The sequence below is a fragment of the Equus asinus genome, chromosome 9, assembly GCF_041296235.1.
Source record: "Equus asinus isolate D_3611 breed Donkey chromosome 9, EquAss-T2T_v2, whole genome shotgun sequence".
In the NCBI taxonomy this organism is placed as follows: domain Eukaryota; kingdom Metazoa; phylum Chordata; class Mammalia; order Perissodactyla; family Equidae; genus Equus; species Equus asinus.
In genome coordinates this window covers 88604611-88617298 of record NC_091798.1, presented here as the reverse complement: position 1 = coordinate 88617298, position 12688 = coordinate 88604611, and the positions used below count along the sequence as shown (strand labels likewise).

The following is a 12688-nucleotide window of genomic DNA, read 5'->3' as shown; positions in this document are numbered from 1 at the left end:
AAAATCAGGTCACTTTTATGGAGCCATTGTTGCTGATCAGAAGCTGTTTTAGAGATGAGAGGATTTCAAGAGAGGAAATAATCCCCTGGGGAAACCCCCCTTCTTCTTATATAAGCTATAAATTGCCATAAAGTACTTGAGCACTTTGTGACAGTCTCCGTTTATTTCCAAATGTCCTACTATATCCTGGTCATTATTTAACTGACTGACTGTGAAATTCTTTTTGATGTTTTCAGCCCTTAAAAATGGTTGGTCTATAAATATATTTTACTACCTTAGGGAAATTATTACCTTTGAAGAAGGGCAGGAATTCATTATTTCCTAGCTGCCTATCAAAGGATTCTAGAGGGCATCATTTTTTTAACTAGAGAAAGGACGCAAGCTAGACACATGTGAATGACAAGAAGCCATTCGGATAATGACCCAAAGTTTTTCCTCTCTCCTCTCATGACAAAATCTCCAAGACTAAACCAAGGAAAACAGACGAAACTGAAGGTGCTTTGTGTAAGCTGGAAGGAGCACTTCTTGGTGGATTGCCAGCAATATGGGAGACTGAACTGAAGTAGAAGGGAGCCACCTTGCTAAAATTTAATGACAAATTTAATGCATCCCTAATATCAGAAGAAATCAAAGAAAATGTGCAGATTCTAGAAACAAAAAGGGAACTCAAAGCCAGAGCTGTGGGTGGAAGCTGATGCCACAGCAGCTTGTGGGAGTGGGATTTGGGTGTAGGACCAAGGAGTGGGGAACGGGCTTTAGCACCTATGTGGGTACAGCAGATGTAGTCTTGAACCTTCAGAAAGACCTTATACTCCTGAATAAAGCCAGGAGCCTCAAAGGGCTGCCTTACCCAGTACTAAGAAATGGGAAAACTTTACCAGCCCCCAGATCAACAAGGAAGCTTGGTATCTCTGATTTGGAACATGGTTGACAGAAATGAAGGTTGCCCCGAACAAACCAAAGCTCCAAGCTTGTACCACATACGGTTGTGAGCTCCAAATCTAAGTTACACATATAATGCAGAAACACAAGCCAAAAAATGAATACAAAAACCAGCCACGGAGTAATAAAATCCCCAGGGCCCTGGCTAATGTCAAAGCCATGCCACTTTGTGAAGAGACTCCAAAACTCAGGGCCAGTCAAACGCCCACAGGCAAAAGTGGGGCCACCAAGGATATGCTCATCAACAAAAATGGCAATTTATATGAAGAGGCTACCATGAGGAAACATGATCAATAAAAAACAAGTTCAAAAGGATCAAGAGAAAAAGGGAGGAATGGATACCATAATTAAAGAACAGGGCAATGTCGGGGGAAGAAAGTAAGCAAGTTTGAAAAATAGCCATGTAAAATTTATTCAATGAAAGATATAATCATTGACATTAAAAACTCAATAGATGGGCAAGACAGATAACAGGGAATTTAGAGATTGGAAGATAGATCTAAGGAAGTCATCTAGAATGCAGCACAGAGAAATAAAGATATGGAAAATATAGATGAGAGATTAAGAGTCAAAAGAGGAGATTAACTATGTATGACTCCACTCATATGTGGAAGTTAAACATGTGGACAAAGAGAACAGATTAGTGGTTACCAGGGGAAATGGGGGTTGGGGGGTGGGCACAAAAGGTGAAGTGGTGCACCTACATGACTGACAAACAATAATGTACAACTGACATTTCACAAGGTTGTAAACTATCATAATCTCAATAAAAAGTTAAAAAAAAAGAAGAGAGTAATAAGAAAGCCCAGTGTTTGTTTAATTGTTTAATTGTAGTTCCAAAGAAAGAATAGAAAGAATTGGAGCAGAGGGAAGCTGAGAATTTTCCAGAAATGAAGAAAGATAGGAATCCTCAGATAGAAGAAGTACACTAAGTCCCAAGCAGGATAAAGAAGAACCTTCTTGACTGAAAAAGTTGTGGAACAGGTTAATCATACAAGTTGTCTTTTCTGAACAACTTTAAATACCAAGTAAGCAGCTATCACTTGGAATTAGGGTAACTACGGACGGGTACAAACACAGGGAGATGGCTGAAATGATGCTCTAATTACCGTCTACCTGAAATTCCATATCTTCACTTCACACAAAGATATCAAAACAAAGCAAAATTTATTTGCCTTTCTCCTTAAACAGAGTGTCTCTTTAAACCTTTCTGCACTAGGTCTGCGCTGATATTGATGAGTGTCGAAATGGAGCATGCGTTCTCAATTCCATCTGTGTTAACACTTTGGTAAGTGTTTCTCATGGCTGTTGTTATCGAAGCAAACCAGTTATTAAAACAAGGGTATGTTTATAAATCATAACCGCAAAACATGTACAACATATGGGCATAATATATCTGGCAAATGAGGATAAAAGTTTGTGCTGAAAAAGTTTTTAGTCTAAGAGTAATTTTATAAGTAATTTTTTATATAAAAATAATTTTATAGGCGCTAGCCTGGTAGCATAGTGGTCAGGTTCACACACTCCACTTAGGGAGCCCGGGGTTTGCAGGTTCAGATCCTGGGCACCAACCTACACACCACTCATGAAGCCATGCTGTGGCAGCATCCCACATGCAAAATAGAGGGAGATTGGTACAGGTATTAGCTCAGCAACAATCTTCCTCAAGCAAAAAGGGGAGAATTGACAACAGATGTTAGCCCAGGGTCAATCTTCCTCACCAAAAAAAAAAAAAGAATTATTATTTTATAAATGCCAAACTTGTTCTTTATCTTCTATCAAAGTTGCAATGTTGGGCTTTTAAGATAAATGATTGAATAAAATATTATTGTTCTTGCATTTTAAAAATATGAAGAGCTTCTTAGTTTATATTAATAGTTCAGTATTCCAGAATATAGCCAGCCCTGTTGATCTAGTGGTTAAGATTTGGCACTCTCACTGCTGCAGTCTGGGTTCATTTCCTGGTCAGGGAACCACACAATCCATCTGTTGACTGTCACACCACAGGGGCTGCATGTTACTGTGATGCTGAAAGACACGCCACCAGGATTTCAAATAATAGCAGGCTCACCCATGGTGGGCAGGTTTCAGTGGACCCTCCAGACTAAGTCAGACTAGGAAGAAGGACCTGGCCGCCCACTTCTGAAAAATTGGCCGCTCCAAGATGATAGGTGTAGCAGAGTGGACTGTCAGGAAAGATCTACTGGTCCCATGTGTACTGCTTCTAACTTAGCACATGTCCTCGGGAAAGTATTAATCTCTAGGTTCCTGGTTTCCTTGTATGTACAAGCATTTTCTAAAGATCAAGTCACTTATTTTAATCCTCGCAGCAACCCTGTCAATGGGCATTATTATTATCCGCATTTTACAGTTGAAGAAACTGAGGCACAGAAAAGTTAAGTAATTAGGCTAAGGCCACACATCTCATAAGACTTCCAGTCTGGCTGCAGAGCCTCTGTTCTTATCCACAATGCCTTACTACCTAGGAATATACAGGGATTTATTGCTTCTTAGCTTTTCACCAGGACAAAGCTAGTCTGCAGAAGTAGATATGGGAGACATTGACATAAATGTAATCACTAAAGCCACCCAGGGAGAAGGAAAGGAGACAGTGGAAGTGCCTAGAAAGTAGAACTCCAGAGAACCTCACAAACGAAGCAGACGAAGGAGAAAGAACAGAAGCCAAGAATAGGAGGCAGCTGACCAGTGGAGAATCCAGTGAGGCGGGTAGATCCAGAAAGGTCATTGAAGGGCATCCTTGGGTTTGGCGATTGAGAGTCATAAGTGACTAAAATCACTGACTTGTACACGTTACATGAGTGTCTTCTGTGATATGTAAATTTTATCTCAGGAAAGCTGTTTAAGAACAAGTCCTGCCTGGCTGTGGAGGTGCCGTTGCCATGGGGCTGACAGCTCATTTGCCAGGTTTCTTCCGTAGCAGCCCACCTCATCAAGAATTCTCAGTGCAGGGCCACCAACATCACCAACATTTCTCTGTACACCTGTTCGTTTTCTCTCAATTGTAAAAAAGCCAAAGGAGCAGTAAAAGAGAAAATTTCTAACTGGCTTTTTAATCCAACCATCTCCCCTGTCCCCAGAGGAAAGCCTCTCACTGGGACTTTCAGCCCTTTCCCCCTCCGCCCCCCATAGCAGAGCTGGCAAGTCAAAGTGATGGTGGTTCCCTGTCTAGCCTTATTCTGCATCAGTTCTGTTCCTTCACGGCTGCATCTTCCAATCTGGTGGCATCTTCCCCAACATTCATACCATCTTATAAGACGTACACGGAAGCAGAGAGGCAGGCATGGGTCTCCCTTAGTCCTGGCATCGCTGAGGACATAGAAACATAAACACCATCATGGTACCTTTGCTCACAGTTCCAAGCCCCTGGCTCATCGTCTTGTCCTTGCTCCCTGCAGGGGTCTTATCGCTGTGGGCCTTGTAAACCAGGGTACACTGGCGATCAGACAAGGGGATGCAAAATTGAAAGAAACTGCAGGAATCCAGAACTGAATCCTTGCAGCGTGAACGCGCAGTGCATCGAAGGGAGGCAGGGGGATGTGACGTGCGTGGTAAGTTGTTTGTTACTTGCTTTATCATTTTTGCCTCATCCATTTTAAACACCACCCCTCCCTGATTTCTACTTGCTTCAGGGTAAATGCACTCAAAAATGGAAACATTTCAGTCAAGATAAACAGAGGATGTAATAGGAACAGGGTCATCAATTGAGTTTGTGGGGAGCAACCTGAAGTCCATCTAACCATCAGTTGCCTTTTCTGTCCCTCTTGGCCGTGGGTCAACACCATCCCCTTGGGCACCTCAGTGGTGGAGCCCCAGCTCCCAAGCGCCCTCTGTGGAAAGCCCGAGAAGTGAGCAGCACGAGGTGAAGGAGTCTCCTTCCCTCTCTTCCGTCTCCTGCCCTCGCTTGTTTATATGATTTATTAGTGTACTGCTGTCATTTCTAATTGGCCTCACACTTTCGAAATCTGACCCAATACTCCAGGAGGTGGGTGGCACTGGAGAGGTGGTGGGTCGTATAAACCCTCAGAGGGAAACCTCCCGTCTCCCGCAGGTGAGTGGGTGAGGGCAGAGGGCGCCATGCTGTGTCCACCCCCATCTAGATTCAGGAATAGCTCAGTGGGTGGTCACTCTTCTTCCTGTGCATTTCCCAGAGCCCTGGAGCCAAAATGGGAAGGAGGAGGCTTGGGACGAGAACAGGCCAGTCACTGCCTGAATTGGGTCTCACGCCAGGCGTGTTTAGTGGGCCCTTGGTAAAGAAGGCGGCTCGTTCCTGCCATCCACTCCCAAACCCCAGGCTCCTGAGTCCCTGGGGATTCTAGGCACGAATGAATCAGCCATCTTCAGCTGCACACCTCCTCCTTCCTTCCCAGTGAGCCAGGCCCTTGGCAGGTGGCCCTTCAGAGGCTGAGACTCACAGTTACATGCTGATAACCTCCGAGCAGCAGGATGGATTCTGGGAGACTTTTTCCCTCTTCTTTATATCTCAAACTTAGACTTCTTTATCTTTATGCTGGCAAAATTTTCTACAGTGAGCATATCACTTTTCAAATAGGAAAAATGAGAAGAATCAAAACTAAGTTAAAGAAATAAATGTAATGAGGTCAGCTCTCTCCAGCAATGTAGGTAGTCTGTAACAAGGTCCTGAGGAAGCAGCGAGCTAGGGTGGAGGGGGGAAAAAGCCAACAATTTCCCTCATTCCTGTTGCTCGCGCGTGTTTATTACCATTGAGAGGCAAGTGTATATCTATGTTTAAATCCTCATTTTCTGTGAACAAATTAACAACTTCCCTGGGATGGTGGGTGATGGGGCTCTTAATATGTTTTTGAATTGTAATAAGGTACAACGACAGATGGTAAAGGATTAATACGCTTGGTGTGACTACTAAAATAACGTAATCTGCCAGAAAATGGCTCATTAAAAATGTATTTGTTCCTAGAGGGAATTTTTTCTTCATTAAAATGAGTCAAGGACCATACCCCACGGCTGAGCCTTCCAGGCCTTCTGAAGGCCCTGCTGAAGCAATTAAGCGGAAATAGGGGTAGTTTTGGGAGGGCTGCCTTTGGAATCCTGCCTCCTAAATCTCTGGTTGCAGAAGGAGAGCGCAGATGATTAAGAACAGGCAGGCTGCGGCTTGGAAAGTCACCAGTCTTAAATCACCTTATTTTGATTAGTGAGGTCAGGAAATTTAATATTGACTCATGTAAGGTTTCCTTTCCTTTGGCCCTGACTCTGTTCCCCTCAGACTCTTCCCTCTCCCTGCCTTTCTGGTTCTCTTTTATTTTCTAGGCCCCCTTCTCCCCTGTTCTTTCTGCTCTTCTGCCACCCCTCCTCCTCCTGGGCTGAGCTCCCAGGGACCCCTCATCCCCAGGACACCACTTGTGGAATGACTTCCTTTCTCTGGTTTCTCAGCCATCCTTTAACTAGGCCAACGAGGGTACAGAATGTCAGAGGAGGAGCTCAGTGTGCGCATCAACCAAATAGAAATGGCGAAAGACAGTGACCAGGACGAGCCTGAGTTCAAGTCCCAGCTCTGAGACTTCGTGCAAGGGGCTCAACCACTCTGAGCCTGGTTGCCCTTTTTGTAAAATGGGATAAGGATGACCTTGCAGCATCAGTGTAGGCATTGGAGAACATGGTTATAGAGTCTGGTTTGGCATAACTGTTATTTTAATGCCTGTTCTGCTGACAGTGAAGGCTTGTTCCCAGCGGCTGATGTTAAGAGCCCACCTGGAGGGTGGTAGGGTAAGAGCCCACCCCTCCAGGGAATAGAGAACGTGCACACCCTGCACTGCGCCTGTGAGAACCTTCTTCTGTTAAAAGAAAAGGGTATGAACCGAGGTACAGCACCTCGGAAAGTTCCTCCTTTGGTGGAGATTGATCGAGAAGACTGTCAGATTCAGAGATAGGACTGTGGCCCAAGAAGATAAGGAAAGTGCCACATAAGCCACTCCACCCATTCACGCATTCATTTCCACTGGGAGAAGACAGTTGACCATAATATGGGGGACATTTTGACAATAACTCAAAATTACAAATACAAATACCCTTTGAACCAGGAATCATCCCACTTTGAACCATCCCACTAAGAAACTGGTACATGTGCAGAATGACAAATGTACTAGAATTATTTGTGGCAGCACTGTTTGCAATAGAAAAAGATTTTAAAAACCTCACATCCACTAGGAGAGGACTGGTTGAATTAATTGAGGCAGACGCATACCACACCTTATGTATGATACATCCGTGGCCAAAAAGAATGACATGAATCCACGTGGAGTGATATGGAAAGAGCTCCAAGATACAATGTTAATTGAAAAACATCAAGGTCAGGGTGGGGGGAGGGCACAAAGGGTGAAGTGGTGCACCTACAACAAGACTAACAGTAATGTACAACTGAAATTTCACAACGTTGTAAACTATCATAATCTTAATAAAAAGTGAAAAAAAATCAAGGTGCACCACTGTGTATGTGTGTGCTACAAACTGTGTTAAAGGAAAAAAAGAGAGTGTGCCTGTGCATTTGCTTGACTAAGCACAGCGTGTCTCAGAAAGTGTACATGAGAACAGATCGCCCTGATTGCCTGAGCAGAGGGAACAGGTGTGGAAAGGAGTTTCACTATAACTCCCTTTATATTTTTTGAATTTTGAACCATTAGACTGTTGAAAAACAACCTGATGGTTTTAAAATCCTACCCAACAAAGCTTTCTGGCTCTGAGCCCTCCCTCTGGGGATGCACACACAGGAGCGAGGCCCTTGTTAGCCACCAGCCTCCCACCAGGCTCAGCTTCGCAGGCCTCTGATGGGCTTTCCCTTCACAGTGCGGAGTTGGTTGGGCTGGTGATGGATACATCTGTGGAAAGGATGTGGACATCGACAGTTACCCTGATGAGGAACTGCCATGCTCTGCCAGGAACTGTAAGAAGGTAAGGAGGACAAGCAGGAAAAAAGACACACACAAACACACATACACTTGGCTTCCCAAGGGCACATCTTATCTGGGGGAGAGGTTCTGTGGGTTCCATTTAAAACTGCATTTTTAAAGTAGCTGCATCTAAATGTAGCAAAACAGTCATCAACGACAAAGCCAGGCAGCCTTGGTCAGTCTCGAGGTCAGAAATAGTTTTTGGCTTAAGACAGATGTAGATGGGAGTCGGGGAAATAGGGAGAAGTTGGTAAAAGGGTACCAACTTTCAGTTATAGGTTGAATAAGGTCTGAGGATCTAATGTAGAACATGGTGACTATAGCCGATAACACTGTATTGTGTGATTGAAATATGCTAAGAGAGTAGAACTTAAATGTTTTCTGCCCCAAAAAGGGGGGGGGGGAATAATATGTGTGGTGATGGATGTGTTATTCAACTCGATGGGGGAAATCCTTTCACAGTATACATGTATATCAAATCATCACATTGTACACTTTAAATATCTTACAATTTCACCTGTCAGTTATCTCTCTATAATGCTGAAAAAAACAAAAAGACAGATGTGGATTTCTCTCTGAGCTGTGTTTCCCCCCCTTAGGACAACTGCAAGTATGTGCCAAATTCTGGCCAAGAAGATGCAGACAGAGATGGCATTGGAGATGCTTGTGATGAGGATGCTGATGGAGATGGGGTCCTGAATGAGCAGGTACCTGCTTTGCTGGGAAGGCCTGTGAATTGCCACATACTAGGGGTGATGGAATAAAGTCCATGAAGTCAACTGTTTATATTCATCATCCCAAATGTTAGTTTCCATGCACGCATTCCCTTAGCACTGCAACTTTTTATTCTAAGATTCTCAAATGTTTAAAATATGAAACTGACAAACTTGGGCCTCCTGAGTTCTGACAACTCATGACGATGGGGGTGGAGGTTGGGCGGCATCCACCACACGGCTGGGCACACAGGAGGGATTCAGTGAAAGTCTGAGTAAATGTTCAGTCTTCTGATCCTTTAGGATAACTGTGTCCTGACTCACAACATGGACCAAAGGAACAGTGACAAAGATATCTTTGGGGATGCCTGTGACAACTGCCGGAATGTCCTAAATAATGACCAGAAAGACACTGATGGGGATGGAAAAGGGGATGCCTGTGATGATGACATGGATGGCGATGGTGGGTTTGCTTGCTTTGTCTTTTTTGGGGGGACTCATTTGTCTGTTTGCCCTTGTTCTCTGCTAGGAGCAGGAATGGACCGACTGACTCAGGGGGCCTTCCCGCTCCGGGTGGTTCCAACACAGCCTATGCCTGGGGGACCTGAGGTCCACTTGTTTCTGTGGAAGGAGATTCCACAGCCCACCCTCCTTTTGAATAACCCTGGGTGTTTCTGGAACTCTACATCATTGCCAGAACCCTTGTAGGAGTCCCTTCAGGCAGTGTCTTTCAGGGCTGTGTCTTTGTAGGGCATCTGTCTTCCAGATTGTACCTTTGCCCACTCCTCACCGTCCCTTTTCTGCGTGAGAGTCCTGGAAATGGAGAATTGAACTAGGGGCCTTGAACAGGGCCACAGGCTACCGCCTCCAAGTCGGGCTCCTGCTGCAGAGAACCAGGCATTTGCCAGACATGGACATCCCCTGCCTGTTCTGGGAAGGGCTGTGGAGGCAGGGCGGCTGCATCACCCAGCTCCAGGGTCTGCTGAAGGGGCCTCCTGTTGTGGTCTGTGTGCATGGCGCCCCCTGGAGCCTCACAGGACTTGAGGAAGGACATTTGTTCCTGTATAGCTTCCATAACACATAGATGACTATCATCAAAGTGCAGGTGGCTCCAATAGTTTCTGAAAAACATCACATGACAACGTCTTGAAGGAAACTCCTTTTAGAAATACACTCCCCACCCCAGTGCTGTGCTGGTAAACCAGCTCAACAAAACATACACAAAAAGCTCCGAGTTGTAGCATTTGCCAGTTTCCATGATGTAACTACCACTCCCACCATCGCTGATTTCAAGCTAACAGTGCGAGACGACAGGATTGAAGGGGAAGCTGGGAAGAGAGCGTCACAATGGGCCGGCTCCAGCATACCCCTGCCGGAGCCCTTAGTCTCAGTCACAGTTCACACGCCCACAGGTGCTCCCTCTCCAGGCGTGGCCCACCTAGCCCTCGGGACCCCCTCCTCTGGTTGCAGTGACAGCCCTTGCTGTGTTGGACAACTTATAACTCACTGGATAAATGCCTCAGATCACCCTTCGTTTTCAAGTCACCCAGAACCCATCCTTTGACGCTACGTCCAGATAACTGCTAAAAACACAGTGGCTGTCTGAGGGTGGCCCCAGCAGAGGCCACTACTGCCTGTGTGCAGGCGTGATCGCCACAGCACCTACAAGTCTGTGTCCCAGACCTCTCTGGGGTGTTCGCCTGCCTCAAGGAAGCATTTGTTTCTCATAGGAATAAAAAACATTCTGGACAACTGCCCCAAAGCTCCCAATCGTGACCAACAGGACAAGGATGGTGATGGCGTGGGGGATGCCTGCGACAGTTGTCCTGATGTCAGCAACCCTAACCAGGTTAGTAGGATACAGGGAATGCAGTCTCTGGGCTGAATTCCATACGCAAAGATTCACTGAAGACCAATGTCTAAAATCACAGCACAGCCCGCCGGCTCAGTTCTTTGCTGTTGCTGCATACCTAACAGAGCAGAGGGGGTGAAATTGCAGACTTCAGGCCCAGAGGTGACAGGAAGGACATTACAGGAGATCTGAGGCCCTCTGGACTAATCTCCCAGGCTAGCTGTAGATAGCCTGTGACATTAATAATATGAGTTTAATGATGCCCAAAACAAATTTTTTCTGCAGACAGGAAAATATTATGTGGAAATTAACCGTTTAGTCCCAAAACCCCTACACAGCCTGTGTGTGGACGTTTCAGATTAAGTTCAGTAGCGACGTGGTGTTCCCCTCTCACTCCTCCTTCCTGTCTGGATAATTGGCTGTGATGGGTCGTGGGTTTTCTAAGCCCTGAGAGAGGGAGTCATTGTTCCCTCTGTGACTCACTCCCATGCCGGCTCCACTCCAACATGCAGAAGCACATCACCACCAGAGTGCCTCGTCCCCATGCCTGTGGCTGGCTCCCCTCCGACCCGTGCCAGAGTTCCGCATCTCCACCTGCGGCCACGCTGCCCCAGTGCCCTTCCCAACCAGCTTGTCTGGTGTGTAGGCAGCCCATCCATGGAGCTTGATATTTTGGAAGGCCTTTTGTGAAAGTTCAGCATTGTGCCTACATTGATATGGTGTTGTCCTTTTGCAGTTTTGCATCACCCCAATTCCAGAGATCCAGTGAGGATGGACCAGGTCTGCCTCCTCTGGAACATTCTGTGCATGCAGGCCCAGGGATAAGTAACAACACATTCTGTTCTCTTTGCAGTCTGATGTGGATAACGACCTGGTTGGGGACTCCTGTGACACCAACCAGGACAGGTATGGCACATCTCCCAGCGGCACAGGGCCAGATGTGCTCTTTCTTTCAGAGCTTTCTGCTGCCACCATGCTTTGGGATCTCTCTGGGTAGACTGAGCTGCTCAGGGGACAACAGCCCTGCCTCCTTGAAAGTTCTGCATGGGGGTCACAGTATCAGGAGGGGCCACTAGGCACTCTAGCAAGTGAGATTCTATTACAAGACAGGCAGCATAGCATCTCGCTGCAGAGATGGGCTCTGGAGTGACACAGTTCTGTTTAAGTCCCAGCTCCTTCACTGACAAACAGCCGGCCTTAGGCAACTTACCTAATCTCTCTGTGCCTCGATTCTCTCATCCGTAAAAGGGGAATGACACGGAAGGTAGCGCATAGGACTGTTGTGAAAATTAACCGAGTTAATTTATGAAGAGTGCATATTACAGTTTCCATTCCATTGACAGCACTCTGCAGGTATTCGCTCTTTTACTATTCTACTTTCAGCACAGGAAACCTTCTCCATTGTCCCGAAATAGAAAGCTGTCAGTTTGCTGAGAGATCACTGTTATTTCATTGTCCTTAGGATTTTTTCTTTCAGTCTCCTTTATTTGAGTGGAATTGTTCTATGCAAATGAATGTTGTCAGCCCTGCTCGCCCCACATGGATGGAGCCCTTTGTTAGGACACACGGCTGGATCAGATGCCGTAGGAACATCACCAAAAACACAGACGTGTGCAGCTCTGCCCCAGAGGTCCTGCGGTCCCCCCCTCCACCCTTTCATTTCTGTAGGGAATCCTTATAGAGGCAGTGGGCCAGGATGAGAGGCAGGGATTCTGAAAGGCAAAGAAGGAAGGAACGTAGCTTGCCCTTCTCAACCTCTTCTGAGAGGTTGCCCTGCAGACAGCGGTTCTCAAGCCAAACCTTGCTCAAGGCCAACTCCTATAAAGTCCCCTCTCCGTCCTTGTGCTCAGTGTCCTTGCTGCAAAGTACATGCTCAGCAAGTGAACTTAAACACATCTGTCAATCTCTCAGAATCTCAATTTCTTCATGCAACAGAGAGATAATTAAATGCATCTGGCAGGTTATAGTGAAAATGAAGGATACTGCAGGGAATGCCCCTGGCCCAGTGCTGGCCCTCAGGTGACCTACAGAAAGTGGTGGCTGTGTTATATTGTTGCCACAGCTTGAGGAGAGGCAAGTCCACAACAGAGTCTCACATAGGATGTCTCCATTTTTGAGAGGAAGGCAGAACTGGTGCCGTGGCAACCTCGCTAAATGATGCCCATCAGGAATGTTTCCTGTTGCAGGTCATCCTGTACTCTGATCGCCGTCAAAGTAATTTCTAAAATATCCTATTCCAC

At 46.0% G+C, this 12688-nt stretch overlaps 1 protein-coding gene across 1 annotated transcript in view; it reads left to right on the top strand.

Moving 5' to 3' along the window:
• The window catches only part of THBS4 (thrombospondin 4), a 42780-nt gene that overhangs the window by 23023 nt on the left and 7069 nt on the right, over positions 1-12688 (top strand). The window contains exons 9-15 of the mRNA XM_014856983.3: positions 2162-2230; positions 4359-4511; positions 7780-7884; positions 8483-8590; positions 8900-9059; positions 10327-10445; positions 11302-11354. Of these exons, the coding sequence (XP_014712469.3) occupies positions 2162-2230; positions 4359-4511; positions 7780-7884; positions 8483-8590; positions 8900-9059; positions 10327-10445; positions 11302-11354 (767 nt within the window). The remainder of the gene's footprint in view (positions 1-2161; positions 2231-4358; positions 4512-7779; positions 7885-8482; positions 8591-8899; positions 9060-10326; positions 10446-11301; positions 11355-12688) is intronic.